Raw genomic sequence first — 27,344 nt, forward strand, 5'->3', positions numbered from 1 at the left:
TCCCAGTCATTTTATAAACCATTTAGAAATCGTACTCGCTTTTAATAACCCAAGTGAACTCCTTATTGGGTTTATCGTTCCGGTTTCGACATGTAGTACCTACGGTATTGTCACTTGATTTGTACTCACCACTATGGTGTATTATTCCAATAACAACCGAAAGAATTCACAAATGCAATTACATGGAAAAATGACTGCCACTGCAAAAAGTTGTGCTTTAGATTTTTTGGATTTTGTTAATGCAAGCCCTACTCCGTACCATGCTGTACAAAATTTGGCAGAACATTACATGTCTCACGGATTTCAATACCTCAGTGAAAAGAGTGATTGGCAATCTAAAATTGAACCTGGAAATTCATACTTCGTTACTCGCAATAAATCTAGTATAATTGCTTTCAGTATTGGTAAAAAATGGAAACCAGGTAAGTCAAGTTCTCAATGAGTTGCCTCTATATGCTTCGCCTTAAACTTCAGTAGAGTTTGATTGTATTATTATTATTGTTTAACATTTATGATAGGAAATGGTTTCTCTATTATTGCAACGCACACTGATTCTCCTACACTTCGGTTAAAACCAAAATCTCAGAAGTCCGCTTACGGCTATCTACAAGTAGGAGTTGAAAAATACGGCGGTGGTATATGGCACACTTGGTTTGATAGAGATCTTTCTTTAGCTGGGAGAGTGATGGTTGAAGAGGAGGATGGACGAGTTATACAGTATAATGTGCATATCGATCGGCCACTATTACGCATTCCTACTCTCGCAATTCACTTAGATCCGTCTGCCAATTCTTCTTTTTCATTCAATATGGAAACAGAATTTGTTCCGCTTATTGGATTGGAAAATGAACTTGCGAAGGAAGAAACCTCTGATAATGGTGACAAATATCACCATCCTGTTTTGCTTTCTTTACTTGCGAATGAAATATCTAAATCATTAGAGACAACTATAGATCCTTCCAAAATTGTGGATTTTGAGTTGATTCTAGGTGATGCTGAAAAGGCTCGCCTTGGCGGAATTCACGAAGAGTTTGTATTCTCACCTCGTCTCGATAACCTTGGAATGACATTTTGCGCATCTCAAGCTTTAACTAAATCATTGGAAAATAACTCCCTTGATAATGAAAGTTGCGTTAGAGTTGTTCCCTCCTTTGACCACGAGGAAATCGGTTCCGTGTCAGCTCAAGGTGCTGAAAGCACGTTTTTACCAGCTGTTCTCCAAAGAATATGCGAGCTGGGGAAAGAAAGTTCTTTGTTTTCAATTTCCATGGTAAAAAGTTTTCTAGTTTCTGCTGACATGGCTCATGCCATGCATCCCAATTACTCATCTCGCTATGAAAATTCGAATACCCCATTTTTGAACAAAGGAACTGTAATTAAAGTTAATGCGAATCAGCGTTATACGACTAATTCCGCAGGCATAGTCCTTTTAAAGAAAGTAGCTCAACTCGCCGATGTGCCAATTCAGTCATTCGTGGTGCGAAATGATTCTCCTTGTGGAAGCACTATTGGTCCCAAACTTGCTGCCATGACAGGAATGCGTACACTCGATTTAGGAAATCCTATGCTTTCTATGCACTCTTGCCGTGAAATGTGTGGCTCCAAGGACTTTGAGTATGCAGTCGTCTTATTCTCTTCATTTTTTCAAAACTTTGCAAATTTGGAAGAAAAAATCATTATTGATGAATAGTTTACCAAGTTTGTTTATGTCTTACACCTCATGATACTATGGGTTCATAAGAACGCCATGAAATTTACCGAACTCGTATCTGTTGGCCGTGCTATGAGTAGTACTAGTTGCCTCTCTTATAGTTATGAAAATGATATCCACATGACAATTATAATCATAACCCCATGATTTGCTATAGCAAGGTATAAAGTTAAACATGACTAGCAAGTCTTTCAACGAAAGCATGTGTGTATCAAAAGTAATTGATTTAGATAAAAATTCATAAGAGGAAATTCTGATTATAAGTATACCGAACACATCCTGCTTTCTTTAATTTTTTTATGAAAAAAGAATGATAGGTTCAAAAATAGATTATACCTATATAATATACAATAGTAAAACCCACTGCTAAATTAAACGAAAGAAAAGATTAAATAAAAAAGAGACAATTGGAATAATAGGTTACGACATCATCTTGCTATGCTTCAATTCGATAGCTCGTTTATAAGGAGGAGCGGTTGGAGGTTGTATAACGTCTAAGGTAGCCTTTTTCATATTTATTTCAACGGGATAAGTAGCGTCCGCATCATAACCATCAAGGTCACCACATGCAATAAATGGTGCAATCTCATGAGCATTGGTTGGATCGATTACACATAAAGGTTTTGTTAAATCGGGTTGAAAATTAGAAGGGGGGTTAAAATCTTCACAAACGACAAAGGACTCGATAGAGCTAGCACGAGAGCTTCTTGGTTTAGCACAAGAAACTTTTCGAAACATCAAACGAAGCTGAGAGTATAACAGTGAAACATCTCGTCCACGAAAAATTTTTGCAACAAATTTCCCACCAGGCTTTAAAACACAAACCGCTAAATTAAATGCAGCTAACAATATCTGTGCTTGAATATATTCATCTAGGTCGTGCAAACCAGTAACATCTGGGGCACCATCACTAACTACGAGATCAGCCGGTTCATTACCAAAGTGAGACAAAATAATTGAAAGGGTGTTGGGATGAGTAATGTCTAATTGCAGGGTGCATACCCCATCGATTGGTGCCATGGGTTGAAGATCAACAGCAACAATCATAGGTTTCTCATCTGCGGCAATGGAAGTATCAATGTTTTTGAGTAACTCACGAGACAAAACTTGAGACCAAGACCCCGGTGCAGCACATAAGTCTACAACTCTTTTTGCTCCTTCAAATAAATTGAACTGTTCGTTTAATTGGAGCAATTTGAAAGCTGAGCGGGCTCTCCACCCTTGTTCCTTCGCCAGACGATAATAGGCATCTCTCTAAAAAAGTGTAAAGTTAGTATTTTAACAAAATAAATAGTTAAATAATTATTTAGCAATAAAAAAAAAATGAAATAATAAACTAAAATGTTTCTATATGCGACTGAGAAACATTAAAGTTTACACATTAATATACGATATAACTTCGATAAAATTAACGTAAACTTTTCGCTACAAAGTTAAGTATTTACAAGGTTTCAGTAACGCACGAGACATACCTTATCTTTGCTGCTTCTCCCCATTTGTTTTTCAGTTTGGTAAAAACTGGTTGAAATTATTATATTCGTTTCTTGCATCGATTGTATTGAATAAACATATCGTTAAATATTGATTAGGAGATAATTATTTCGGTAGCGTATTGTTATGAAGTGGTTCGAATTAACATATGGATACATCACTATAAAGATTTTAGGATATAATCACATCCATAGTACTAATTATCGTTAAACTAATCTTAATCAAGTTATTGAATAAGCTAAATGCTTCTTCTCGAATACTGCTATTATACTCTATCTTGATGAAAGCAATATCAAGCTGTTTTTAAATGCTGTTATAGTTGCTGTTATATTCTTTAACTTGGTCCTGGTTTTTTTTAATAAAGAGTCGTTCATCAAAGCCTGTAACTTAGTGAGTGTCGTAAATCTATTGGCGTATACGCGAACTTGATTGATTCATTGTTTATTGCTTTACAATGCAAGTCGTAGATGAGAAAACAATACTAGAGCTTGAAAATGAAAGGTTTGATGAAAGTTCACAGTTTAAAACTCCCGAAAAACTAATCGTGGAGGCGAGCGATATGACGGCGTTTCGACAATCGAAAGCATATTATCGAATTTTTGATTTTTTACAGCGTCTCAATATTGCATCTGTGGGTGTGAACGATTATCATGTGGAATACTCAACAAGAGTTGAAAAGTTAGTACGAATATTGTGTAGAGTTAAAGAAATTACTAAAACTGTACCACCTGCATCAGGTCGGCATCGGTTTGGTAATCCTGCTTTTCGAATATGGCACGAAAAGCTACGTGACTCCGCCTCTCAAATTATGGACATCATTATTCCTGATTCATTGAGTAAGGCAAAAGTGGAGTTACTGGACTATTTTTTGGGATCGTTTGGTAATTCTCAAAGAATTGACTTTGGTACGGGTCATGAGTTAAATTTTTTGGGTTTTATTAAGGGCTTGGACTTGCTGGGACTTTTAGATGCCGCAGATTATAAAGCTATCGCCTTGTACATAACCCATGTTTACTTGGAAGTTTGTCGTGAGCTCGTTCAAACTTATCGCTTAGAGCCTGCTGGCTCACATGGAGTTTGGGGGCTTGATGATCATTTTTTTATTCCTTATATTTTTGGTTCTGCCCAACTTGCTGATAAGGCATCATCTTCCATCATAAAGCCTGATGCTATACTTAACAAAAAAATAGTGGATGAAAAAGCTAATAGCAACTTGTATTTTAGTGCTATCAAGTTTATAAACGTGATGAAAAAGGGCCCATTTTACGAACATTCCCCAATATTGTATGATATAACCGCTGTTCCTATATGGTCAAAGGTCAATCAGGTATGTTAAGAAGTGTGTATTTATTAAGCTAATTACTTTCAAGGGATTGATAAAAATGTACGATGTGGAAGTGCTGAGCAAATATCCTGTTGTTCAACACTTTCATTTTGGAAATCTCTTTCCGTTTAACCCTTTAGTTGCAAAGTAGTTTAACTTTAATCTTTCGTGCAATTTCAAAAACAAATAGTCACTGTTATTAATGTTATGTTTTATTTATTGTATCTTTTATGGTTGCTGATAAGCTATTTTATAGGGGCCAAAAGGAAGGAAAGCCCGCAAATTTACTGAAAAAATTTTTAATAAACCAAATTATCGCAAGAATAGCATTACTGTTATTGCATTATATTTTTTATAAGTAATACTGTTTCTAATACATTTAAATTTATTTACTCATTAAAAAGCTATCAAGGTTATTTACCAGTACCTTCTCTACAGACTTTAAGTCAGTAAAAACTCCTTGGTCTTTAAAACTGGTAGTGTTTTTTCCATATAATCCGCAACCCACAATGTAATTGAAATACTTAAGATCCGTACTAACATTGAGCGCAAGACCATGACTAGTAATATTTCGGCGTAAATGAATACCAATTGCTGCAATTTTATCGTTTTCTGTTACCCACACACCGGTGTTTTTTGTTGTATGAGCTTTTTCGATGCCAAAGCTTTTACATGTTGCTATAATCGCTTGCTCTAGCCTTGACACATATTCACGTGGACTTAATCCAAAGGACTTCAAATCAATAATAGGATATGCAAGTATTTGACCAGGACCATGAAATGTAGTTTGCCCACCACGCAATGCTTTAACAACTTTAGCCTTAGGGAAGCCTTTGGTAAAATTAATTGAAGATTCCCTTCTTCCCAGTGTATACACTGGACAAACTTGAGAAGTGATAATCGTTGGCTTCGGTGGCTGTTCAACCTTATTTGCTTTATAATTTAAATAATGTTGAACAAATCGATTTTGTAACGCTCCAACCCTCTCATAGCTCACGAGAGGATTTTTTTTGGTGATAAAAGAAATATGCTGGATTTTATTCATTCAATACACTTAACTCTGATTTATGCTGATAATAAAAAGAATATTATAAAAGAGTGTAAAAATGTAAAAAGAGGAAAAGAATCTATGAATTCGGCTTAACCGGAGCGAGCATCTAAAGCCGTAGAGCAGGTGCAATTATTTAACGACAGTTGCTAGGAGGATGGCTTGAATGTATACTCTTGCAGGTTTTCTCCAATTGATCAATCTAAAAGAATCAAAAAAAATAGAACATATTAAAATTCAGTTTTTACATTTCTGAGTTATTAGCTGAATACATAAGAATATATCTAAACTGTTTCAATCACCCGTGTTTAAACGATTATAACTTGTAAAATTTAAAGGCAAAGCAATTTTTTTATTCTTTTGAACTTAAATAACATTAAGGTTACTAAAACAAAGAAGAACACAACAGCGGCTACTGTTCAAACTAAGTCCAGATTTTAGTTTAAACATTTTAATAAGCGCCCATGTTGTTTAAAACTGCATGCTAGTCATTTTGGCTTGCTTCATAATCCAGCAGGACAGAGAATGGTACTCCTTCGCTGATTCTAATAATAGTCTATATGAATTGATTAAAATTAAGTTTTATAATTATTCACCTTAATTGTAAAGAGCACTGATGATGCTATATTATCTGTGGGGCGTATACGGTGAAATTACTCTTCACCACATCGGTAAAAAATTGTATATTTTGCTGGTTATGCTATAATTGGGCATAATAACACAAAACTTACTATTATAGAAATTTCATTTGGTTTTTTTGGATTTTAGTGGGTTATACTCAGGGTTTGCATAATTTTTTAAATGGTTTTTACGTCTCACAAAGGCGTCAAAAGAAAAAGTCATCACTCTCAATTAAGTGTCGATGATGTTCCAAAAAAGATACCTCTATTTAAGAAAAAAATATCACAGGCATTGAAAAAGGCATCTACCTTTGAACGGCAAAAGCTTGTACGAAGAATTAAAAATTGTAGAGCCAGTGAAGATGCTGATACTCTTGGCCGTTTTGAGGCAGAATTTGAATTTGCCAAACAATTTGACTTCACCAAATTTGTTGATTATTGCTATTATAAAAAAATCCTTAAAAACAAGGATTTTCGGAAGTTACTGAACGAAAATCTTCATGTTGATTTTCCTGCAGATTTGACTGAGGATGCTCAGAGAAATACCGTTGCTAGAATTTTAAATTCCAAGCAATTATCTGATGCCATTCGAAACATCAACTCAATACTCGAAAAGTATCTTCGTTTCTTAAACCCCGATTTACAAGAGTTGTCAGATAAAAAGGCTGTGTCTTCTACCCAAAAACCCATTAAGACCATCGGAAAAGTAGATTTGTCAAACAAATCAACTTCTAATCAAGACCAAGTGGATAATACCCATGTTCAAAATAGCACCGATGGCGTTAATCAAGATACTGGTATGATTTTGGATAATACTGAGGACAAAGAAATCAACAAGTCTATGTCATATTCTATGAAAAATGAAGGTGTAAAAGAATCATCTCTTCAAAATGCTACTTTAATAAACAGGAAGTCTATAATTGATGATGAGATGTTGGAAATTCCTCTGGGCAAACATAACAATACTAATCTGCCTGCCCTTACAGCGGGCTTCTTAGATCCAGTCGAAAGTGATGATGAATTTGTCGAAAAGGAGTTAGAAGAAGTAGATATCCCGAAGCGTAAAAATCGTCGTGGTCAAAGAGCTAGACAAGCTATTTGGGAAAAAAAGTATGGTAAAGGTGCTAACCATTTGATAAAAAAAGCGACTGAAGAAAGGAGTATTCGTGAAGAAAGACAGAGAAAGTATGAAGAAAGGCAAGCTAAACGTGCTGCTCGTGAAAATGCTTTTACGGAGCACCAAACACCTCAAAAACCAGAGCAACTGCATCCCTCTTGGGAGGCTAAAAGGAAACAAAAAATGCCTTCTAGTGCAGCATTCCAGGGTAAAAAAATAGTTTTTGACTAATCTTAAACATTCCAATTTATAAAATAGTAGTGCTTTTTTTCGATATTCAGGAAGTAAGAAACATCCTCTTTTTTTCAAAACAATGGTAAAACATCATAGCGTTTTACATTGCTCAAATCGCAGCTAGAAGATTGTATTAATATCTTGAAACTGTATACGTTGCTAATATTTTATACACAGAATAAACAGAGCTAACAAATTACTATTATTCATGATGTTTCTGTTGCTAACTAGTAAATTTAAATTTTCAATAACTGTGATTTTTTAAATTATTAGAAACTAAATTACAATTTCAATTAATACCTACACTAGCTAGATAAACAGTATATGTAGATACTAATCATGGTAAATGTGAAAAGTACAGTCAGACATTATGAGTATTTTCAATCGCTGCCCAAAGCTCATGAATTGAGGCGAATATTGCGAAATTCACTTGTATGGAACGAAGCTTAATTGAAGCTATAATGCAGCTGAAAAAAACTATTAAAAAATTAAAAGAAAACAAGAATGGTTGAGTGCATTAAATGGATGCTATATCACTCCAAATTCTAAACATAGGCTTCGCTTAATCATCGGATTTGGGAGAACCAAGCCTAATAGCTGAAACATCATGGGGTTCAAGAGTCATATCAGTCATTGTGAACAATAAATCATCATCATAATTGGGGTTATGCTCATTGTAATATTCGTAAGTAGGTGTTGAAGGAGTAAGACATTGACGTCGTTCTTCAGAAAGATTATCAAAGTGCTTTTTGTACTCTTGTGGGATTCCCGGCTCAAGTACAAAAGAAGGGCTGGGCGTCTTTGTTGCTTGTAGGCTTGCTGGCGTTGATGAATGTTCCAGTGATTTGGATAAGCTGGTGTGATATTCGAAACGCGGAAGTCCAGCAGAAGTAGCCGATCTAGCACAAATTGGTGATTGACTTTTCCGCATATCGTGAAGAGATGCTAGTTGCTTTGAAGTATCGTTTGCTGATGGTACTTCAGTTTGAGTATGAGGAATAACAGTGCTTGGAGACCGGTTATCTCCTTGGAACGTGGAAGCTTGTGAAATGGATGTCAGGGGAGCAGGGAAGGTAGATTTTTCAGAGAAGGAAGGCCGAGATCGCAGCGTACCTAAAGTGTGATGGCGCATGATGCTATGGCTAGAATTTCCAAGATTATGCTTCACAGCCTCAGTAAAACGGGATCCGCTATTATCAATTGAATGATTATAGGTATCGATGTCAAAAATTTCATTGCTACTACCCAAGGAATTATGAGGGTGAGCAACTGGCGAAATTCCAGATGTCAAAGTTTGTACCTTCCCTGGAAATGAACCACTTGATTTGCTACCTTCCGAAGCATTTAAATGATGTGCATGACTATCTAATAGTTGAATAAAACCGCTAAGATCATCCTTTGATGCAAATTCACTATCATAAACAGCATGCTCAGAATGATCTGTTATAGGATTCTCTGAGACGTTATGTTTGAAAATGCTACGAATAGGATGATTGACTAGCGGTAAACGATTACGAGAGCTAAAGCTTTCTTTACGCTCGCGGGGACCGAAACTACTGCTAAATCGTCGAAGATTCGGGGTATTGGAAATGTCAAGTGTGTTAAGCTTAAGACTTCCAGATGTAAGAGGTGGCAATTTTGCTCTTGATTTGCTTGCAGCATCAGAAATCATTGAAAATTTATTTAAAGAGGTGGCTGATGGTCCGCGATGTATATAACGATTGACTGCAACCTTCGGAGAAATTGACATATTGTCAAAATTTGACCCTGGGGAAGCAGATAATGACGGAGATTTGAAAGGATGTATAGTAACAAGAGGAGCTGCTTGAGCTGTTATAGACTCAATGCTAGCTAAATGTTGGATTTCAGATTGTAAAAGAGAATTCGGATCCGACTGCTTAGCTAACCGCGTTGCAAAAGAAGGAGGTGGTTGATCATACTGTTTGCCATCTTCAAAATCTTGAGAATTGTTCGAAGCAGCAAGTTGATGCTTGTCTGCAGATAACAACTGGTTAGAGAGTAACGCATCAGAATCATGAACCTCAAAATGACAATTTTTACGATACTGAACAGATATGCGAAAATCTCCAGCTGGTGTACCAACAGGGCTGAAAGAGAAAGTTGCAATACTGCTTCCGAGCGAGGATGAAATTGGAGCACTTATAGGAAGGAAATCATTCGATAAAACATCATCCGTAGAGAGGGCACAGCCAACTTTTAAAGATGTACCATGAGCTCTTAATTTGTGTATTTTCGACTTCAATTTCCACAGAGGCATAAGATGGGTATAAGTGTAGAGGGAACGAAATAAAACAACTAACTTTTTGTACAAAACAGCCAACTCCAGAGGGGTTGATAAGGCTTCGCCATCTAAATTCACAATCCATCTTTCAAGTACGATTTTCATTGTCGACATATTATTAAAGTTGATTGCGTGAGAATGAGTACCATCGGAAACAGAAAGGGTTTGATTTTTTGATAAATCAGATATATCTAAATATGTGTGCAAAACCATTGGAGGTATTTTTCGTGAAGGAGAAAGTTCAATATTCTTCCAAATTTTGAATTGCTCGGCATAAAGCTCAGTTTCAACAATTTCCAAATTGAACTACATTTTGTTAATTAAGTGCAAATATGAATTTTTTAATTATTTGTAATTCCACATTTATACATCAATAGTACAGTGATCAACTTATTCACCTGTAGCTTAAAAATGAAACTCTATGCAGACGCACGAGATGAACGTAAACTGATAAGTAATTGATAAATAATCTTGAGTTTTTTGAAAACCACTGTATGAATAAAGCGCATAACACCGATACTCGTCATTGTAGAAAAACAAAAATACATACCCATTTGTTATTCTTAGAACTTTCTCGAGGACGAGAGGTCCCAAATACATTTAGTCTGGATTCCAAAATTATTAATCCGGTTTTATAAAAACAATGCTATTTGTAAATGTTAATACTTTTCAAGTAAAGGATGGGTGGACCTCAAGCAAGCTTATGATACACACTTTAACTTACGTGAATGACTTGGCCCAGCTTAGCGCTCCTACCACCCACTGATGATAGATCTTTATTTAACTCAGTTGAAACTGCTTTACTATGCCCAGGGGGAGCAGAATACATTCGAGGAAGCTGCGTATTAAGTCTCGGCATATCAATGTGGTTTCCATTAATTCAATTGCAACTTCAAAGTATAAATTATTAATTTTTTAATGTAACAATTTGATTGTTAGCTCATTCTTTAAATTGATAAAGCAGTTTTTAATTAGTTTTCCTAATTGAATGAATTTGGTTTTGCAGTTCGTATTTGGTAAGGCAGAGTATTGTAGTAAGCGGCAAAAGATACTACAGATGCCATGCTCCAACGAAGCACGGTAAATATTAGCGTTGCGTTAAATACGATTTCTTTCGATCACGTTATAAGACAAATGGTAGCTATATTTAAAGGCTCTTTAAACTGCGGTGAATCTTGTTTTGTGAGCTATTATTTTGGAATATAAAGGGATTATGTGCAACAGTGCTGCAAGTAGTCTTGTTGAAGGGAACAATTTAAATTCACAATAAATGGAGCATAACCTACAACAAGTAATTAAGTAATCTGAGTTTTATTTGATTTATGATTCCCTTAATCCGAAAAAACTTCGGACATAAACATACAATTTTCGAAAATTGTCAATAAATGGATATTAACCGTTTTTTTTTATTGCACAACAAATGATGATACGTAATGTATTGCTAAATGTAGGAAATGTTTGTTGACAGCCGCTAAATATTCGCTATTTTAAAACCCAAATACACAAACATCGCTTATGGAAAACAAACAATAATGTCGATTTATGTTGGCTGAGTGTACGGTAATTATTAACTAATTAAAATCATTTACAAGCACTAGCTTATTGATTTAGGATGCATTCTCTATCACTTTTGTGAAAGTTAAATGTAAAACCCTCAGTATTATCATGTTTGAAGCGATGCAACTGATGTTAAAGGTAATGGTCATGATTTTAACCCGAAGTTAAAAGGATATTACTGACTTCTAAGAGCTCTTAGTTTTAATAAAATGCTCATTTTTTTGGCAGTACTAAGTTTTGCAAGCTTAGGTTTGCTCAGCCCTTTTCGTTTTTAAAAAAAAAAAGGAATTAAATTATGTGGTAGTACTAAAATACCTTGAATTTCGTACTCTGGTTTACCAACGATATAAGGAGTCATAAAGAAACGAGACTTTAATTAATTTTTGTTTTTGCTATTAAATTGCAGATGCCATAAGTCATGATGCTGCGATGTTTTCATCATCAATTGTCAAAATGTTATATATTCTTTACATTCCAAATCACCAAGATTAAAATACTACTTTTTGAAGTTTCAAATTTGTTGGTTACAAGGTGTTTCTATTTTTTTTAGAAATCCAATATAATCGCTTGGCTTTAATTGTACTGCTGCTATTTGTTTTTATTTAGAAGTCTTCATTTTTCGGTTCCCCAATTATAAATTATCTGACTGTTGAAAACAGATTTACTGCTTCAATATTAACAATAATTAATAAGATAGAGATAAGTTGAAGAAATGGGAGAAATGCTTAACGAGAATACATCATCAACATCATTGTCGTCTTTTTACGTTTTGGAAAATGAAACCATTTTCAACGTGCAAGAAGAAATGGAGGAAGATGGTTCAGAATCTGGAAATATTCAGAAGACCTTACTAGAGGATCCGTGTCCGGAAAATGTCAATGACGAAAATGAAGATGAACAGAATAGATCTTCTAGATCGTCAAGTCCACTTGTGAAGCATGAACAGAGACATAGAATGTATAACTTGAAGGAAGTAATCAAATCATTCATTCTTACAAAGTCAAAAGAAAAACCATGCGACCTGGAGATGGGAATTGATTCAATTGAAATGGGAAGAATGCAAAGCTTTGAAAGTGATCAACAGGAATCTCACACTGGTCAAGCGAACTTTCCAACTGACCAGGAGGATCCTCGAAATCCTCAATTAGACTCTCAATATGAAGCTTTCATTACTCAAGGGGAATCACAAACGGACAAAAAGAAAACTTCGACAGTTCAAGAGGAGGAGCTTCAGAATGCTGGGAAAAAATTGGAGACTGTTCAAGAAAACCCTCAAGCTTATTCAAAGGTCACCCAACAGGAGCCACAGGCTGGTCAAAAAGCTGTACCCCAGGAACCACAAGCTAATCAACAGGAGACTTCGAGCAATCAAGAGGAATCATCATTTGATCGACAGGAAACTCAAGATGACAAGCAAAAACCGAAGACTACTCAACAGGAACATTATAATCTTCGAAATAGAAATCAGGCGACAATCACAAACAGCAACTCAAAACCTCAGACACGCCGTTCAAAAATATTTGTCATTTCCTTACTTGGATACGGAGTCTACTTGCTAGCCTTTCTTGATTTAATTGAATATGTTTCAAAGGAATACGGGTTTGAAGCAACAGTTTCGGCACAAATCTTCCTGTGGTGTTTGTTTGGAGTTTTGATGATTGCCAGAGGGCTAATCTACCTAGGTAAGTTAAACACCATAATATCAATACTAATTTTTTAGCATTGTTTCGAAATTTTTTAAATATTTTAAAACGAATGGCGATATATTGCGGCGCATGTTTTTGGGTTTACGCCTGTATCTTCTTTTTGACAAGGGTATTCTGTTTTCTAATAGACACACCCTACCCGCAATTCGAAAAAATACCGCTGGAAATTTATTCGATTTTTGCTGCTATAAATGTTTACATTATTGAGCTAGGGGGTAAGTTTTCAAATCGTGCTAAATTTAATAACTTGTGTAGCAATATATTGCACTTCAGGGCGTTAAGTGCTTATTCGTTAAATTTAACTGCAGATCATCATCATTCTGAAATTTTACATGTTTCACAACTTTTAAAATGACCAAAATATTCGCAAAAAGCTCTGTTAATTTGATGATGTTATTGTTAACAACTTTCATTTTTTATCTCTTTTTTATTATAAATCGTTGCTGGTCTGACGGATGTGATTGCATTTTCGTTTCTTTAGAGTAACACAAGCAAATAATACATTCATTTTCTCAGACAAATTGAAACAAAACAGCTAACATTCTCCCAAAAATTCTTTAGTAGTGTAAAGTAACTATTAAATCAAAGAGCGCTTAGTTTATATAAGAATTAATTTTTCTGTTTATTCAATTGATAAGGGGAATTGAAATTACGGTCATCTTAAAACATAGAGTATATTACTTTCTATACTAGAAAATCATAGTCTTTTGTAAATAGTAATGATAAAATTCAATCCTTACTATAAATCCAATACAAAGCCGGTATAGGGATAAAAAAAATTTTTTTTTAACAAATTAATTCTAATCTAAAAAAACTATACCCGAAATATGCAAATCCCAATTAAAATATCCATTATCGCCCCCTAACCAACGGAAAAAGGAATATAATAAACCTTCGAAGTTATACGAAATAACCAAATGTTGAATTACAATACTTAAGCAGCAAAAATCAATTTTCGAGTAAATGAGCATACGACTCAGCATCAGCAAATACAGGTAAATCTTTAATTGCTTTTCTCTTTTTCTTTTTATGAGAATGGGTCTCGGAATGATCAACGGTTTGTATTTCTTCCTCATCGTCAGTTTCATTGAACGGAAGCAAATCATTTTCATCTTCAAAAAAATCAACAGTATCATCAAACTCATCTTCAGAGTGTGCAATCTCCGAAAGATTTTCCTCGTCTGAAAACATGGGTTTTTCTTCGGAAGCCATTGACTCATTGTCATTCTCATCTGCAGACTGTTCACTATCACTACCCATATCGGTCATTGCTTTATCCATCTCTTCAGAATCAAAGTCACTTTCCTCTTCATCCATTTCCAATTGTGGTTTGGAATCAACAAGAGCTTTCCAAACTTCATCCTCGTCAATTTCACCCTCTTCATCCCTATCCACCTTTGTCTTTCTAGCCTGCTTTCCCTTGATATATTTATCATTGAAAAAGCGATAAAAGAAAAGCTCATCAACAGGAATCTCCTCTTGTTTCTTTGAAGTGAACTGCTCAGAGTTCATTGGAACACCACTGTACGTAGAACCAGGAACATAACCTTTGCTCAGGCCTCCAGCTAATGGTTGCATAATTGAATGACCACGAGCAGCAGCAGACTTCTTCGGGTTTCTATATGCAAATTTGTCAAGAAAGTGGTTCAACGTATGAAGCGACAAATTAGGTTTACCCAATATTTTTTCACCATAAACAAGGCTCTTGGCTAGGAGTGAAACGGTTGGGTGGAAATGGTTCAAAAAAGGGTGAATTTCCCAAAGACATGAGCCATCTGCGTTACTGTATTGAGGGTCTCTCTTTCTACCGTCATAAGAGAGATGCTCTTTTTTGGTTGAAACACTAACATTGCCTACAACATAGGCAGAATGAGATTGCTTATCACTTAATTTCCCGTCTTTATCTGAATCTACCTTTTGATCTTCGGAAACGTCATCTTCTTCAACATCCTTAAAGACCTCTTCCTCATCTCCATCAAAGTCATGGATTTCAGCATTTGTAAACATAGAACGCAATGCTGTCGTGGCGATAACAAGTTGGTGCATCACATGAAATAATCCAGTGACTAAAGGAGGTTGCTGCCACGCTGAGACCTGAACCATTCTTTTTATAAATGCTCGAACACGTGGAATGTTGTTGTCTATAATAAGTGACTTATAAAGTAAATTCAGATAAAGAGACTGTTTCGACGACGTTGTTAGACGTGGGTCAAGTAATGATTCGTAAAGGCTTTTATAATAACGGTCCGAAATGAAATCACGGCTAGCAGATGCTTGAAAAATTAGCATTAAAACTTGAACTGACGTATTAAAAGAAGCAGTATGGGTGATGGCAAATAGGGTATTCATGTGCTTGTCAAATTTTTCAGAATTCACTTCTGCAAAGGGATAAGCACGGTTGACGCCTGTCAATACCGCTGATATCACGCGTGAATTAACGTTTTCTTCAGCCTCTTTCCTTAAATCTTCATCCTTCTTTCGTTTTTGTGACTTTTTGTTTTTTGAATCTGACTGCAGAGACTTTTTTTCCAAAGTAGGAGCATCAGCAACCTCTTCCTTCTCTAAAGCAAACAAGAGTTTAGTAAAAAAAACAAAATATATTTCTATTAATAAATTAGCAACGTCGACTTGTTTATGAGTCAAAACAGTTTGATTCAACGTTATCAATGTGTAGTAACAACTGGTACGGCTTGTAGAAGGTGCAAAGATGAATCTTTCAATTTCCTTAGTAATCACAAGCTTCATTGCAGGATGACTAGCTTCGAGCTGGAGAATTGAATAAGAAGCTTTAGAGGCAATTTTATTCTCCTTATCACCGAGTTTATTAATCAACAACTTGAGCAAATTTTGTTCTTGTTCAGGTTTAGCCTTCAATAAGTCATAGATAGTAGAAACCATTTGACTTTTTACAAATAGAAGTGCGTCAAAAGACAAAGCTTCAATGATTTGAATGTATTTAAAATAAAATGACTTCAAAAAACTTTCAAAAGCCCATACCATAAGATGTTTGTCTGTAACGTTTTTAGACCCCAAACAAGATTGCTGTTTCATATACTTTAACTTTCTGTCTGGAAGAAGTCCTCCGATAAAAAGGTCTTTGAGAGTGGTAATAGCTTGAGTAGCTTCGTTACGAGATTTTTTGGAACAAATAGAAAGCAAAGTTTCCAATGCCTTAACTGCATGTATGGGAGATTCCTGAACAAGTAAGGTGAGTGCGGAAATACGATCACTGGTGGTACCAGAACTAATGAGAGTTTGTAACATCCGTTTGTCAGCTGTTCCATGTCCCAGAGTTTCTGAAAACCTTTCTGAGTCTTCTTTCAAAAGCAATAATCCACGCGTCTCTAATTCAGAGACATGATCTACGTTTACAAACTTTTTATCCTCATGCAATTCTGGCAAAGGAATATTATACCATGGAACTCCGGGATCAAACATGACCCCCTGAGGTTTAGTATCAATTGTACCTTCTCCTTCTTCATTAAAAATAATCTTCTGCCCTCGTTTTGGTTTGGGGTACAACGTTGCCATCTCGCGAATTTTTTTTTTGCTTTGTTCTCCTTCCTTAAATGATAAACCAGTCTTCTAGGAATTCAACAAAAATAAAAGGGTAATGTTTTATAACAGTCAGAAGATCAAAAGGGCCTTATTTGTAACAATTATTAAAATTAATTTTAGAGGGGTGAATACTGGCAGAAGTCAATAGCGACACTAACCAGTCCTTCAGAACAAAATAACGTACGCTAATGTTATACGCTAAACAAGGAAAGCATTCAAATTTTGAAAATACTTTTTGGGATATTGTTTTTGTACTAGAACATATTATAAAAATTTAAAGTGGCTACATTTGTAAAAGTAATACTCAATTTTGTACTACATTAAAACCATACAAAAAATCCAGCTACCATATTCATACAGTGACTTGACTACTGCAAAATAAATTAACAATTGTCAGCATAATAGATGTTTTATAAGAATAAAATATAGACCAGATTATCATGCAATTGGCGAAATTTTTGCAACGAATGTTAATGAATTAGTGTTCACCAGTCAATGAGCTGCAACTCTGGGTTAATGAGTTACGAATGGCCGATATGCCATAAAGGAAAATTTCAAATGCAAGTATTAATGAGAGAGAAAAAAAAGAAAGACATGCCAGTTACAGCATTTTCGCATTTTAAGGCAGAAACAGCTCCAGCAAACAAGACAGAGAAAAGACTTCTAACGCAGTAGAATCCTAAGAAGATTCCTAATTAACACATTTATGGTTGTCTACACATAAGCGAGCATGATTAGATAATGCAAAGCTTAACTCCTCGTGGTTGCTTACTTTACAAGTACAAAGGATTTTTTTCTTTTCTTTAAATAAACGATTTAGCCAATATGGGTTAAACGGCATGAACGTTCACAATGCATGCAAAGCACATGCAAATGAAAAAAGCAATCCTAATCCATCCCCCTACTCATTATGATGGAACACTAAATAATAGGGTAATCCATAAACTCCATGACCTAAACGCTTAGCCATCTTTGCAAAGCCCTCACTTTCAATAAGGTGGTAAAAAGGGAAGGTTGGGAATAATGCGCCATCCCTATGAACACTTGCCTTCACCAGTAAAGCAGTGGTGCCTACACCGTCAAGAGCCATAATTGTAGATGGATCTTTGTGCTCCTCATAAATTTTAGCCATCAACATTCGATAAGTAGGCAATTCAGCATATCCTTCAAGCAAAATCTCATCCCTGTCCATGTGACTTGCAAGCTCCTGCGCGGTTTGAGAATCGACCCAACTATTGAAGTCATAAGGAGTTAGTTTATCGCCTTGCTTTTGGAAACAATTAGCTACCAACACGTCTTCATTGTGTTCCGCCAAATCTTGGATTAACGTGGAGGGAGTTTCTACAATGTCAGAATCAAGCCACAAAACCCAAGAGGTACTAGGTTTTAGAGTGCTTAACAGCAATGTATTTCTGGTAGCAGCTAACTTTCCCCGACGCTCCTTCTGGGCAGAAAATTTATGCCGTTCGGCCTCTGATTGCCCTGAAGAAAGATCAGAGTCTTGGATTAAAATTTTAACATCGGCAAAACGCTTATCGCCTGGACCTTTCTGAACAGCATTGATAGCATTCCGAAGTTCACGATGAACTTTTGCACCGTCCTTTGACGAAGGAACAATAAACCCTAAAGAAATTAAATTCCTCGGATAGTCAAGCTCAAGAAGATTTTTCCAATACTGTGGATAAAATCGAGCAATAGGAGTTAAGATTAACACCTCCTCTTTGTTACGAATGGGATCGGAAGATTCCGTAATTTTGTTCATATCGTATATTTCGTAAGAATTCCCCCCACGGTTTTCAATCTGAACTTTGGCATTTGAATTGACAGATGGAGTAAATAGGTAATAGATGAAAGTAATACCGAGGGCCACAAAAAGGAGCTGCCCTACAATTCTAGATTTATTGTACACGCGCATCTTAAAGTTTATAAATAAAAATGGAAGGGCACAATTTAATAAGAGTAATAAAAATAGAGAGTTAAAAATTAAAATCAACCCGAATCTGGATGTTGTTTTGTGGGTCTAAACAGAATCGAGTTCTTAAATAATTATGCGAATTCCTTAAAAAAGCAACGGCTAACAGCTGTAGTCGCGAAAGTAACACCTTATATATATAAATGTATTTCAACTAGTGAATACCCCGTTAATAAATACTTAAGATAATTTAAGCATTAATACAAACAAAGGATTATGTCGTACGTTCACGAATCAAGCTTGTACAGGTTTTGCCCCTATCGAGTAAAAACAAAGCCAAAGAAAGAAGTATTAAAAACGCTTTTTCGAGTAAAAGAAACTGTTTTTAAAATAAAAAATTTCCTCCAATAAACCCAGAATTTGAGTGTTTTCTTATATATTGGTTCGATTCCGCCGCCAGAGAACGCCTTTGTCCAGTATAATGTGTGGCTCTGGTTACGTCGAAAAGGAGGTGAATACCAGTTACCTTGATCCCATCTGTATTCATAACAACTAGAATTAATAGCGTAGTCACGCAAGATTTCGTTATTAAATTCAATTATAGATATTTCGATTTCTTAATATAAGACACGTACTTCTATATTGTGTTGATTAACGTCTTTTCACATTAATTTTTGACATATTATATTCATAGTTTTAACGACGACATACTGGGATTGCTTGCGTACCTTTACTGGAGTTATTCTTTCTCTGATACCAGCCACACAACACCGCGTTAAGTCATTCCGTGCTTTGATAGCAAGAAGAGCTGAAATAGCTAGAAGGAAAACAAAACAATGATTGACTATTAAATGCCTTTATTCAATTGAGTTTTAGAGCTTATACTGCAATTCGGAGACTGTAAACGCTGTTATAAAGACTAATATAATCGTTATTTAATTAGTAAAAATGATCCTATTATGTTAAATTTTTTTTTAACATTTTATTATTTATAATAAGTTCAAATTTATCTTAAAAGTCCTTTAAGATCAAAAATATACGGTAAACAAGCTTCTAATGTTTTAGTTTGATCTTACTTTTTCGTAGGAAAAGAAATATAGATATTTGTTTCTGAATCATCTATTAGCATGAAAATGTTGGCCAGGCAATAATTTCTAACTGTGTTTTATGTCTAATAATTAAATCTTTAAAATCGTTGAGGGTCACATTGTCGACGTACAAGTTCAATTGAATAAATAATCAGTTGTGCAATAAATTGGATTTGCATTAATGCTCAATTCAACGACTACTGCCCAAGGTTCTATATTAATAGAAAAATAAATATTTTAAATTAAATTCAAAAGATTTAGATGATTGCATGCTGAAAGGGTATTCAAACAAATAATTTAGGTATAAATAAAAGGTCAAAAAATGTTTTTAAACAAATACAGATAATGGATAATTTTAATTCATTAGATTTATCCAATTGTTAAAAAAAATAATTGTAAAATTAACAAGACAACTAAAACAATGGAATAACAATGTTTAGTATCTTTTTATTTAATGCATCCCAGCCGTGTATATTTCGAGGTTAAGGACCTAAATTCGACGCGACAGTGAATTAAGAAATTTCAAAAAAGCTCTATAATTTCGTGAAACATAATTAAGAAAAAAATTGGTTAAGTTTAATTTCCTACTTGAGCAAATAGATGTTCATGCTCGAGCTCCTAGCTACACTCTTCATCACATACATAACCACCAACACGGGGGTTTTCGATAATTTCTGACATGGCGTCAATGGTACTCGCGGATGGTATGCCTACAGTTAAAGATGATTCCACTAGAAGCAGGGGTTCCGACGTTGATTCTTTCACATCTACAGATAATGTAACGCAAATAAATGTTGAGGCAGCCATTTCAGAAAACAAGAATGAAGAAAAACCCATTCAGGATAATTCTGAACAAGAGGTAATCAATTATTTAAAATTCCTTTACTAATATTTAGTTCAATCCGCACGTTAGTATAATCCAGCGTCAGTTGAACGGATACGTTGGATTCGCTAGTCTTCCTAATCAATGGCATCGTCGTTGTGTTCGTCAAGGTTTTAATTTCAACGTATTAGTATTAGGGGAAAGCGGTTCAGGGAAATCTACACTTGTGAATACGCTATTGAATAGAGATGTTTACCCACCGACCCAGAAATCTTTAACTGGGGATTTTGGAGTGAACCCAGAACCCACTGTTATGATCAACTCTTCTGCAGTTGAAATAGTGGAAAATGGTATCAGTCTTCAATTAAATGTAATTGATACACCCGGTTTTGGCGATTTTATTGACAACACCGATTGTTGGCAACCAGTTTTGACAGATATCGAGGGTCGCTATGATCAATATCTTGAGCTTGAAAAGCACAATCCTCGATCTACTATTCAAGATCCAAGAGTTCATGCTTGTATATTTTTTATTCAGCCTACTGGTCATGCTATAAGTGCTATGGAGCTTCGAGTTATGTTGGCTTTGCACGAGAAAGTAAATATTATACCCATCATTGCGAAAGCCGATACACTAACGGATGATGAACTTAACTTTACGAAGGAAATGGTAAGCCCTAATCTTGATTTAAAGTTGCTAATGAAAAAATGATAGATTTTGAGAGATATCCAATACCACAATATCAGAATTTTCTTCCCTCCGACATATGAGACCGATGATCCTGAATCAGTGGCAGAAAATGCAGACATCATGAGTAGAATACCTTTTGCTATAATTGCTTCTAATACATTCGTGGTCAACAATGAAGGAAAGCGCGTCCGCGGGAGGCGGTACCCATGGGGCGTTGTTGAAGTCGATAATGAAGAGCATTCTGATTTCCCTAAGCTTCGTGAAATGCTTATTCGAACACACTTAGAAGAACTCAAAGAACAGACAAATAAGCTGTATGAAGCGTATCGTACTGAACGGTTGCTTAGCAGCGGAATATCACAAGATCACTCCGTTTTTCGTGAAGTCAACCCTAGTGCTAAACTCGAAGAGGAGCGTGCCTTACACGAAGAGAAATTGATGAAAATGGAAGCAGAAATGAAAACCATTTTTTCTCAGAAGGTTCAAGAAAAAGAAGATCGTCTTAAACAATCTGAAAACGAGTTACGTACCCGTCATCGCGAAATGAAGGCAGCATTGGAGAAGCAAAAAGCTGACTTAATTGATCACAAAAATCGGTTAATGCAAGCTAAAGCTGCGGCCGAAAATGAGAAGAGTAAAAGGAAGTTTTTTAAATAGTCTCCTTACTAGCTGATATTTATTTGTATGACACCGCAGTTCTACTGCTATCTCCTTCTTTGTTATTTAATTACTACTTAAAGTCCAATATTGGGCTGTATATCTTTCCTTGATTATTCTACCATATGGAGTCGTTAATTTTTATCGAAATTTTCTTTTTTAGGAGGTTCACTAATTGACATTTTGCTTGAACAAACAAATTGAAACAGCCGGCTTATCTCTATTCAACCCGTTAAAGTGGGAGTTTGCTTCTTTTATTGCCAGTGTATTTTTCAATCTATCGAAAAATATCTATTTTCCAGTCAGTGGGGGTATTTAGACAGCTAGATTTCAGTTGAAAGAGTCGAAAAAATTTTGATGCATATATTATTAGAAGAGATTTGCTTGCGACGTCGTTTTTAGACTTTAGTTTTTGCATAATTTTTGTTCGGTTAAACGAAAAACACTGTTGCAATTGATACCTTCTCGGTGTTATAGAATAGTAAATATGAGATTTGTTGTAAGTCATTCAATACAAAGATCGGTTTGATGCTAAATACGTTTACTTGCTTGAATACTATTTACCACTGTACAAAATGTTTATTTCGAACGATAAATTTAGCGGGGTATTAGAACAAAGTTACTTGGCCAATTTGAAATATTTGAAGGATCATTATGAGCTTCTCTTTCTTTGTAAGTATTAGTAAATAAATGAAATTTATATTTACATATATGCCACCAGTATCTTTAATTGTAAAAAATGTTGATACTCAAGTTTCTTTATTATTATTTGAACGGTGACTTATATAATGATACATAGCGATTAGTAAAAAAGGTAGCAACCTCTACATATTTCATTAATTTGATGAAGGTCAATGTAGTTAATAACTCATAACGTTTTTTTAAGTACTTTAATTAATGATCCCAAAAATCGCTAGCAGAAACAAAATCATTAGAGCGTTTTGAAGTGTTAGCTCAGGCTGACTATGACTTTAAGGGATCACCATTTTTATAATGTAACATACACCGCATATCGATTGTCTCCTTTGTTTGGGTTTGAATATTCAAACTTGACTGAAATAGGTAAAAAGCTTACGAGATTTCTTCGCTATGGTACTGATCGTACTGGTTACTTTACAAATAGTACTAGGTTTGCTGACTTGATAATTGAGAAAGCTACGTTTACGGAGTTCGGAAACACATCTAGTTTCCCTAAATTTTTAAAGCTGGATATTTCGTATGAGACGTCTAGTGATTTAGAGGTGAAACGCAAAGGCCAGATGTTTTTCTTCGAGTCATTTCGGAAGTTCTCCCACGCGGAGGCTGACAGAACACGTTTATCGCTTGAAGGGAATTCTGTATTCTTTTCATTAGCTCTTGTTCGTATGGATGGGGCGCTATGGATGGCCGTTGAGCAGTTCCTCCAGCAGGAATTTGATACACAAATTTTACCATGCCTAATTGCTCCAGAAATACTTTTAGAGTTTTTGAAAATTTGGCAAAATCATGTAAATAGTCAAACAGCCCTCCCGCTTGAGTTGACCTGGACAACCGGAAATCCTAATCTTTCATCAGTCACAATTTCCATAAGACCTGAAGATTTAAAAAAAATTTTCCGTAGCTCCTCATTTTTCTACCCAATTCTTATGGAACATATCAAAAGGTGTACTTCTTTAGATTTGACAAACTCAGTATTCTCACTTTCCAAAGTGAACACTGATTGTGCCATTCTAACATCGTCCGGCAAGCTGAAAATCTTTTCTAAAGCTCAAAATATTGTATTTGATGTTTTGTTAGCCCTTGAGCCCATGCAATTGCCCGAGTATTAATGAATTATAAGGGTTTAAGTTTGTCACTATGCGTTGAGCCTCTTTCCTTCATGCCAGCTTTACATTTATGTCAAAGAAATGATACACTTGCTCCTAAATACGTGAATGCAAATTGACTGATCAGTTTGCCGTTATATTTATATTTAGCACTAAAAATACCATTAAGTTAAAATTATGTTAAACTAGAATAATAATATTTTGGTAGTATTTTTTTTTTAAAATTACATAATAGTTAACTACAGTATCCTCCATAATAAATTTGTGTACTACAAAATCGGTTTAGTAAGAACTGGTCAAGAACACTTATAACCTCTACATTGTTCGTTCACCAGCTTAACAATACAAGTTCAACAAATGTACAAATATTATATATATTTGAAATATGGATTATTAACTTAAAATTTTTAGCACTCCAATATTATACAACCGAAACCGATTTTTATTGTATCCATGCAAGATCACAAAACATCAACTCAAAAGATTCAAATTATACCCGCTTTTTGTTTTTTTTACTAGTAACCACTTTAAACGCCGAATTCCATTCAGTACCTTGCTTTGGCTTGTTACGAACAACCTGACTCCAAGCACCACTAGAGTTACCCAACTCTGATTGAGACTTATTGTTAGATTGTTGCCCATCTTTGCCAGTTAAATCGGCTATACGACGGCGAGTAAACTCACTAGCAAAGCGACGTCCATCCATAATAGTACTATTAGCATAAATGGAATCCGAGATAATCTCAAAAGTTTCAACATTATTTTCAGCTGGCAAAGAAAGTAACATATCGAGAAATTCTTCGTAATTAACACCTTCATTCAAACCTTTCAAAGAAATCTTGCACCATGCTAAAAAGTCCGGCGAATGACCCGACATTGACACAACTTGTTGTAATTTTGATGAAGTAGATGCTTGAGAATTACCAGCATTTAATGTAGCCGAAACTTTAGAGGGAGAACGAGTCGTTTGTTGAGCAGAAGGAGATTGCTGATTAACGATTTTCCCACCAGGTCCAACTACAGACCATGTATCCTCGCCTTCGAACGTAGAGGTTTCTAATATAGATGTTACATTTTTCATTGTAACATTACTAGAAGGGGCAGCTGCCTTTGGAGTGTTAGCATTTAATGCATTAGAACGAGGACTGGCAGTAGTAACGGAAGATTGCTGTTTGTTTTGGGCAAGCTCAGCTTGCTGAATATTTTTCTTTATCAACGGAGACTTGAGAGCAGCTGGCTTGTTGGCCCACGCATTTATTACAGACGGGCTTCCCCAAATGGAGCCTGAAGCAAGAGCTGGTGTGGAAGCTTTGGCATTTGTGGAAGTTTGTGAAACAGGATTGGAAGCAACTTTGCTTTTCAAATTCTCATTTTGTTTTTCCATGCGTTGAATTTCTTGAGCCATTGAAGTAGACACATCACTAACTTTAGCCCAAGGTGAACCGGTTTTTGAAGTGCTAGGAATGGCGACAGGTGGTTGATCGCTGTTAGATTTTTCAACTTGAGGAAGCGCTTCAGAACTAGCAATACTCATTTCCCTACTTATAGTCTCATCGAGAGAAGGTAAATGCTTAGGAGGAAGAGATTTCCAAGGAGAAGGCTTTGGAGCCGTAGTTTGTGATCCGCTAGTAACGGGGATTTCTTTCGAAGCTGCAGGAGACTGTTTTTGCACACCCGTAGAAAGTCTTTTCGATTCAACAGTTTCCTTAAGCTTCGACGGCTTTTCTTGCTTAGTTTCCTCAGAGAGACTGATAGAACCGAGATCTTTTGACAATTGATTTAACGATTCATTATGATGAATGGGAGTGTTTTCTTTTTCATACATATCAGAGTTGTCAGAAGTACCAAGGGCCGATTCCTCCTTTTGGTTAGCACTGTCTTCATTAACATTGAGCTCAGAACTTCGGCACTCGGATTGCTGATTATAGGAAATCTCAGATAACGAGTTTGCTTTTGATTCATCATTTCTAACATTTGAAACTTCCGCAGTACTGGGATATAATTCAAGGTGTTTGTTTCCACCTCTATTTTGTTCAGAGCTCTCCGGAAGATAATTGCTCAAAGGAAGATCGGTTCCTTGAGCATTCCAAGAGGCGTTTTGAACAGTTACAGGTGATAGAGGAACCAAGAAGGGTTCCAACTGGTTGCCCACCTGACGAATAAAAAAGGCAAGAGAGTAATACTCTTCTTCTTCTAGCCTCTTTATTGGCAAGCCAAGAGGAAAATAACCAGCTCTATACCATTGATGCATATCTACTCCAGTAAAGGGGCCTTGGACATTATTTTGAGGGTCTTTATAAAGCCAATGCAGAAGAGCGGGAGGAATTAACGAAGCCAAGTGCTGAGGAAACGCCTCCGAAGAAAACATAGCTGTAGAGGGAGACATAGCAGCCGCAGGACTATTGACAGCAGAATGCTCACGTTGAGATGCGCTTGGTGCAACAGGTTGGGACGCGTTCTCTTTAATAGATGCTTTAGCTTTGGCCTTATCAACAAGAATATTTAGTGGAGAATCAGTGTCTCTAATACTCATTGAATTTCCCACTGGAACGTTGGAATTAGTGGGAAATCGAGATGGACCTCTGCGTAGTGGGGACTGAGAGAAATCTGCGAGATTATCAACCTGTCCAACAGGAGAAGCCACGGATTGTGTTAAACCTGCAGATATTCCATTTGATGATCCAGAAGGATGGTAAGCAGAGCTTGATAGAATTTCAAGAGAATGAGTATTAGCTGAAGCAACATTCGGTTCCCCACCTGGTTGATTGCTTGAAGAAGTGTTCAAGTCAGGAAAAGTATCAGAACCAGCACGCTGCGGCTGTTGCAAAGTCCCAACACCGGGATTCATATTACCAGAAACCGCTGAGCGACTTTGAGAAAATGAAGAAGGGCTGCGATCTAATACAGGACGATTGATATGATTAAAAGGGCTCCCCAGTTTGGGAGAAGCTGTGCCCGTTGTTATAGAATTCGAGGATGGAAAACAATCCCTTAAAAATCCAGGAGATATGCCCTCATTAGAAAAAGCGTTTGTAAAAGAGGTGTTGGCATTTTTAGAATTAAACAAATTGGTAGACATATCAAAGGTGCTACTTGGATTATTTGCAACAACTGGATTTTTATAAAAAGGAGAACCACCATTTGAAACAATGGCTGGGTTTGCTGATGAGGTTGTTGACGATACTGTAGGATTTTTGCTAGTCAATTCAGAAGGTGCATTTAAAGAGTCCCACATATTGCCACTTTTTAAAGACAGTTTTCTTTGTGAATCCAATTTTGCAGAAACAGAAGGGTCAATATGAGACGATGTAGGAGAATCCACTCCATTTGTGGCAGTAGGTTTAGTAAAAGATGTTAACTGAGGAAAAGCACCAGTTGTTGAAGAACTCGAGTTATTTGCTTTTTTATGTAACGAATGTGCCAGCTGGCTCCTACAAAACATAAGTTGTTAGTACAAGGCAATTTGAAACTCAAAGTATTTCAAGCGTATCAGAAACGCAATTTTTTGAAAATCGTAAAATGTGGTAAATCCCAGGAAAAAAACTTACCAATCCATATTACTAAATACACTTGCTTCTGAATTCATAATTTTAGCACTTTCTCTCTTAAAGTAAAAAATCCTTGTTATCTTTTAACAACCAGCAAATCTGTTTGTTGTAAAGGTTTTAGGTGGAAAAACGTAACAATAACGCCGTTGCAA

At 35.7% G+C, this 27,344-nt stretch overlaps 12 protein-coding genes and 19 long non-coding RNA genes across 31 annotated transcripts; 17 read left to right on the plus strand and 14 right to left on the minus strand.

Annotated features, from left to right (window-relative positions):
• Positions 1 to 151: 151 nt before the first annotated feature.
• ape4 (aspartyl metalloaminopeptidase Ape4) lies at positions 152 to 1,832 on the plus strand. The gene is made up of 2 exons (NM_001020172.3): positions 152 to 422; positions 519 to 1,832. Exons 1-2 carry the CDS (start codon positions 173 to 175, stop codon positions 1,688 to 1,690), a joined length of 1,422 nt encoding a protein of 473 aa, NP_594745.2. The 5' UTR covers positions 152 to 172; the 3' UTR covers positions 1,691 to 1,832.
• Positions 1,833 to 1,916: 84 nt separating this feature from the next.
• Positions 1,917 to 3,235, minus strand: trm7 (tRNA 2'-O-ribose methyltransferase). Its single transcript, NM_001020173.3, has 2 exons — positions 3,184 to 3,235; positions 1,917 to 2,965 (listed from the first exon to the last, which is right to left on the minus strand). The coding sequence occupies exons 1-2, from the start codon at positions 3,205 to 3,207 to the stop codon at positions 2,132 to 2,134; spliced, it is 858 nt and encodes a 285-aa protein (NP_594746.1). The 5' UTR covers positions 3,208 to 3,235; the 3' UTR covers positions 1,917 to 2,131.
• On the plus strand, positions 2,234 to 2,960 carry SPOM_SPNCRNA.4168. Its single transcript, NR_193529.1, has one exon. It is a non-coding gene; the product is annotated as a non-coding RNA (long non-coding RNA).
• Positions 3,236 to 3,456: 221 nt separating the features above from the next.
• Positions 3,457 to 4,852, plus strand: ypa1 (type 2A protein phosphatase regulator). Its single transcript, NM_001020174.3, has 2 exons — positions 3,457 to 4,529; positions 4,573 to 4,852. The coding sequence occupies exons 1-2, from the start codon at positions 3,657 to 3,659 to the stop codon at positions 4,675 to 4,677; spliced, it is 978 nt and encodes a 325-aa protein (NP_594747.1). The 5' UTR covers positions 3,457 to 3,656; the 3' UTR covers positions 4,678 to 4,852.
• Positions 3,499 to 4,665, minus strand: SPOM_SPNCRNA.4169. Its single transcript, NR_193530.1, has one exon. It is a non-coding gene; the product is annotated as a non-coding RNA (long non-coding RNA).
• Positions 4,853 to 4,866: 14 nt separating the features above from the next.
• Positions 4,867 to 5,712, minus strand: lip2 (lipoate-protein ligase). Its single transcript, NM_001020175.3, has one exon. The coding sequence runs from the start codon at positions 5,569 to 5,571 to the stop codon at positions 4,912 to 4,914; it is 660 nt and encodes a 219-aa protein (NP_594748.1). The 5' UTR covers positions 5,572 to 5,712; the 3' UTR covers positions 4,867 to 4,911.
• SPOM_SPNCRNA.1028 lies at positions 5,024 to 5,912 on the plus strand. The gene has a single exon (NR_149869.1). It is a non-coding gene; the product is annotated as a non-coding RNA (long non-coding RNA).
• A 7-nt stretch (positions 5,913 to 5,919) lies between these two features.
• SPOM_SPNCRNA.4170 lies at positions 5,920 to 6,136 on the plus strand. The gene has a single exon (NR_193531.1). It is a non-coding gene; the product is annotated as a non-coding RNA (long non-coding RNA).
• A 93-nt stretch (positions 6,137 to 6,229) lies between these two features.
• bud22 (BUD22 family ribosome small subunit biogenesis protein) lies at positions 6,230 to 7,776 on the plus strand. Its single transcript, NM_001020176.3, has one exon. The coding sequence runs from the start codon at positions 6,376 to 6,378 to the stop codon at positions 7,540 to 7,542; it is 1,167 nt and encodes a 388-aa protein (NP_594749.1). The 5' UTR covers positions 6,230 to 6,375; the 3' UTR covers positions 7,543 to 7,776.
• On the minus strand, positions 6,325 to 6,590 carry SPOM_SPNCRNA.4171. Its single transcript, NR_193532.1, has one exon. It is a non-coding gene; the product is annotated as a non-coding RNA (long non-coding RNA).
• SPOM_SPNCRNA.4172 lies at positions 6,708 to 6,981 on the minus strand. Its single transcript, NR_193533.1, has one exon. It is a non-coding gene; the product is annotated as a non-coding RNA (long non-coding RNA).
• On the minus strand, positions 7,170 to 7,568 carry SPOM_SPNCRNA.4173. Its single transcript, NR_193534.1, has one exon. It is a non-coding gene; the product is annotated as a non-coding RNA (long non-coding RNA).
• Positions 7,747 to 10,865, minus strand: atg13 (autophagy-associated protein kinase regulatory subunit Atg13). Its single transcript, NM_001020177.3, has 3 exons — positions 10,572 to 10,865; positions 10,398 to 10,493; positions 7,747 to 10,153 (listed from the first exon to the last, which is right to left on the minus strand). Exons 1-3 carry the CDS (start codon positions 10,704 to 10,706, stop codon positions 8,108 to 8,110), a joined length of 2,277 nt encoding a protein of 758 aa, NP_594750.1. The 5' UTR covers positions 10,707 to 10,865; the 3' UTR covers positions 7,747 to 8,107.
• On the plus strand, positions 9,245 to 10,031 carry SPOM_SPNCRNA.4174. Its single transcript, NR_193535.1, has one exon. It is a non-coding gene; the product is annotated as a non-coding RNA (long non-coding RNA).
• Positions 10,866 to 11,361: 496 nt separating the features above from the next.
• Positions 11,362 to 13,657, plus strand: mug126. Its single transcript, NM_001356185.2, has 5 exons — positions 11,362 to 11,402; positions 11,459 to 11,542; positions 11,595 to 13,086; positions 13,125 to 13,325; positions 13,366 to 13,657. The coding sequence occupies exons 3-5, from the start codon at positions 12,117 to 12,119 to the stop codon at positions 13,389 to 13,391; spliced, it is 1,197 nt and encodes a 398-aa protein (NP_001342855.1). The 5' UTR covers positions 11,362 to 11,402; positions 11,459 to 11,542; positions 11,595 to 12,116; the 3' UTR covers positions 13,392 to 13,657.
• Positions 11,923 to 13,392, minus strand: SPOM_SPNCRNA.1029. Its single transcript, NR_149870.1, has one exon. It is a non-coding gene; the product is annotated as a non-coding RNA (long non-coding RNA).
• A 223-nt stretch (positions 13,658 to 13,880) lies between the features above and the next one.
• On the minus strand, positions 13,881 to 16,794 carry noc1 (ribosome biogenesis protein Noc1). The gene has a single exon (NM_001020179.3). The coding sequence runs from the start codon at positions 16,639 to 16,641 to the stop codon at positions 14,059 to 14,061; it is 2,583 nt and encodes an 860-aa protein (NP_594752.1). The 5' UTR covers positions 16,642 to 16,794; the 3' UTR covers positions 13,881 to 14,058.
• Positions 14,334 to 14,674, plus strand: SPOM_SPNCRNA.4175. The gene has a single exon (NR_193536.1). It is a non-coding gene; the product is annotated as a non-coding RNA (long non-coding RNA).
• On the plus strand, positions 14,992 to 15,366 carry SPOM_SPNCRNA.4176. The gene has a single exon (NR_193537.1). It is a non-coding gene; the product is annotated as a non-coding RNA (long non-coding RNA).
• Positions 16,795 to 17,007: 213 nt separating the features above from the next.
• mnn9 (mannan polymerase complex subunit Mnn9) lies at positions 17,008 to 19,077 on the minus strand. The gene has a single exon (NM_001020180.3). The coding sequence runs from the start codon at positions 18,581 to 18,583 to the stop codon at positions 17,570 to 17,572; it is 1,014 nt and encodes a 337-aa protein (NP_594753.1). The 5' UTR covers positions 18,584 to 19,077; the 3' UTR covers positions 17,008 to 17,569.
• Positions 17,502 to 17,917, plus strand: SPOM_SPNCRNA.4177. The gene has a single exon (NR_193538.1). It is a non-coding gene; the product is annotated as a non-coding RNA (long non-coding RNA).
• On the plus strand, positions 18,073 to 18,539 carry SPOM_SPNCRNA.4178. Its single transcript, NR_193539.1, has one exon. It is a non-coding gene; the product is annotated as a non-coding RNA (long non-coding RNA).
• Positions 19,078 to 19,209: 132 nt separating the features above from the next.
• SPOM_SPNCRNA.4179 lies at positions 19,210 to 19,906 on the plus strand. The gene has a single exon (NR_193540.1). It is a non-coding gene; the product is annotated as a non-coding RNA (long non-coding RNA).
• SPOM_SPNCRNA.4180 lies at positions 19,612 to 19,923 on the minus strand. Its single transcript, NR_193541.1, has one exon. It is a non-coding gene; the product is annotated as a non-coding RNA (long non-coding RNA).
• Positions 19,924 to 20,085: 162 nt separating this feature from the next.
• SPOM_SPNCRNA.4181 lies at positions 20,086 to 20,730 on the minus strand. The gene has a single exon (NR_193542.1). It is a non-coding gene; the product is annotated as a non-coding RNA (long non-coding RNA).
• Positions 20,302 to 22,461, plus strand: spn1 (mitotic septin Spn1). The gene is made up of 3 exons (NM_001020181.3): positions 20,302 to 20,527; positions 20,565 to 21,161; positions 21,207 to 22,461. The coding sequence occupies exons 1-3, from the start codon at positions 20,348 to 20,350 to the stop codon at positions 21,837 to 21,839; spliced, it is 1,410 nt and encodes a 469-aa protein (NP_594754.1). The 5' UTR covers positions 20,302 to 20,347; the 3' UTR covers positions 21,840 to 22,461.
• Positions 22,462 to 22,655: 194 nt separating this feature from the next.
• fta1 (kinetochore protein fta1) lies at positions 22,656 to 23,868 on the plus strand. The gene has a single exon (NM_001020182.3). It carries the CDS (start codon positions 22,805 to 22,807, stop codon positions 23,645 to 23,647), a length of 843 nt encoding a protein of 280 aa, NP_594755.1. The 5' UTR covers positions 22,656 to 22,804; the 3' UTR covers positions 23,648 to 23,868.
• On the minus strand, positions 22,964 to 23,768 carry SPOM_SPNCRNA.4182. Its single transcript, NR_193543.1, has one exon. It is a non-coding gene; the product is annotated as a non-coding RNA (long non-coding RNA).
• A 123-nt stretch (positions 23,869 to 23,991) lies between the features above and the next one.
• Positions 23,992 to 27,315, minus strand: mpd2 (GYF domain protein). The gene is made up of 2 exons (NM_001020183.3): positions 27,193 to 27,315; positions 23,992 to 27,075 (listed from the first exon to the last, which is right to left on the minus strand). Exons 1-2 carry the CDS (start codon positions 27,228 to 27,230, stop codon positions 24,135 to 24,137), a joined length of 2,979 nt encoding a protein of 992 aa, NP_594756.1. The 5' UTR covers positions 27,231 to 27,315; the 3' UTR covers positions 23,992 to 24,134.
• Positions 24,061 to 24,369, plus strand: SPOM_SPNCRNA.4183. The gene has a single exon (NR_193544.1). It is a non-coding gene; the product is annotated as a non-coding RNA (long non-coding RNA).
• On the plus strand, positions 26,210 to 26,618 carry SPOM_SPNCRNA.4184. The gene has a single exon (NR_193545.1). It is a non-coding gene; the product is annotated as a non-coding RNA (long non-coding RNA).
• Positions 27,316 to 27,344: the final 29 nt, after the last annotated feature.

The sequence above is a fragment of the Schizosaccharomyces pombe genome (assembly GCF_000002945.2).
Source record: "Schizosaccharomyces pombe strain 972h- genome assembly, chromosome: I".
Lineage (NCBI taxonomy): Eukaryota > Fungi > Ascomycota > Schizosaccharomycetes > Schizosaccharomycetales > Schizosaccharomycetaceae > Schizosaccharomyces > Schizosaccharomyces pombe.

What these genes read in the sequence shown, in the direction of transcription:
- ape4 (NM_001020172.3), top strand. Translation starts at nt 173, where the DNA reads ATGCAATTACATGGAAAAATGACTGCCACTGCAAAAAGTTGTGCTTTA. An exon ending in TGGTAAAAAATGGAAACCAG is followed by an intron (nt 423 to 518) that starts GTAAGTCAAGTT and finishes CATTTATGATAG; the next exon opens with GAAATGGTTTCTCTATTATT.
- trm7 (NM_001020173.3), bottom strand. Translation starts at nt 3,207, where the DNA reads ATGGGGAGAAGCAGCAAAGATAAG. An exon ending in GGAGAAGCAGCAAAGATAAG is followed by an intron (nt 2,966 to 3,183) that starts GTATGTCTCGTG and finishes ACACTTTTTTAG; the next exon opens with AGAGATGCCTATTATCGTCT.
- ypa1 (NM_001020174.3), top strand. Translation starts at nt 3,657, where the DNA reads ATGCAAGTCGTAGATGAGAAAACAATACTAGAGCTTGAAAATGAAAGG. An exon ending in TATGGTCAAAGGTCAATCAG is followed by an intron (nt 4,530 to 4,572) that starts GTATGTTAAGAA and finishes ATTACTTTCAAG; the next exon opens with GGATTGATAAAAATGTACGA.
- lip2 (NM_001020175.3), bottom strand. Translation starts at nt 5,571, where the DNA reads ATGAATAAAATCCAGCATATTTCTTTTATCACCAAAAAAAATCCTCTC.
- bud22 (NM_001020176.3), top strand. Translation starts at nt 6,376, where the DNA reads ATGGTTTTTACGTCTCACAAAGGCGTCAAAAGAAAAAGTCATCACTCT.
- atg13 (NM_001020177.3), bottom strand. Translation starts at nt 10,706, where the DNA reads ATGCCGAGACTTAATACGCAGCTTCCTCGAATGTATTCTGCTCCCCCT. An exon ending in AGCTGGGCCAAGTCATTCAC is followed by an intron (nt 10,494 to 10,571) that starts GTAAGTTAAAGT and finishes ATTTACAAATAG; the next exon opens with CATTGTTTTTATAAAACCGG. An exon ending in GTTCTAAGAATAACAAATGG is followed by an intron (nt 10,154 to 10,397) that starts GTATGTATTTTT and finishes AACAAAATGTAG; the next exon opens with TTCAATTTGGAAATTGTTGA.
- mug126 (NM_001356185.2), top strand. Translation starts at nt 12,117, where the DNA reads ATGGGAGAAATGCTTAACGAGAATACATCATCAACATCATTGTCGTCT. An exon ending in CAGAGGGCTAATCTACCTAG is followed by an intron (nt 13,087 to 13,124) that starts GTAAGTTAAACA and finishes CTAATTTTTTAG; the next exon opens with CATTGTTTCGAAATTTTTTA. An exon ending in TTACATTATTGAGCTAGGGG is followed by an intron (nt 13,326 to 13,365) that starts GTAAGTTTTCAA and finishes TAACTTGTGTAG; the next exon opens with CAATATATTGCACTTCAGGG.
- noc1 (NM_001020179.3), bottom strand. Translation starts at nt 16,641, where the DNA reads ATGGCAACGTTGTACCCCAAACCAAAACGAGGGCAGAAGATTATTTTT.
- mnn9 (NM_001020180.3), bottom strand. Translation starts at nt 18,583, where the DNA reads ATGCGCGTGTACAATAAATCTAGAATTGTAGGGCAGCTCCTTTTTGTG.
- spn1 (NM_001020181.3), top strand. Translation starts at nt 20,348, where the DNA reads ATGGCGTCAATGGTACTCGCGGATGGTATGCCTACAGTTAAAGATGAT. An exon ending in AGGATAATTCTGAACAAGAG is followed by an intron (nt 20,528 to 20,564) that starts GTAATCAATTAT and finishes ACTAATATTTAG; the next exon opens with TTCAATCCGCACGTTAGTAT. An exon ending in TTAACTTTACGAAGGAAATG is followed by an intron (nt 21,162 to 21,206) that starts GTAAGCCCTAAT and finishes AAAAAATGATAG; the next exon opens with ATTTTGAGAGATATCCAATA.
- fta1 (NM_001020182.3), top strand. Translation starts at nt 22,805, where the DNA reads ATGACTTTAAGGGATCACCATTTTTATAATGTAACATACACCGCATAT.
- mpd2 (NM_001020183.3), bottom strand. Translation starts at nt 27,230, where the DNA reads ATGAATTCAGAAGCAAGTGTATTTAGTAATATGGATTG. An exon ending in GTATTTAGTAATATGGATTG is followed by an intron (nt 27,076 to 27,192) that starts GTAAGTTTTTTT and finishes TATGTTTTGTAG; the next exon opens with GAGCCAGCTGGCACATTCGT.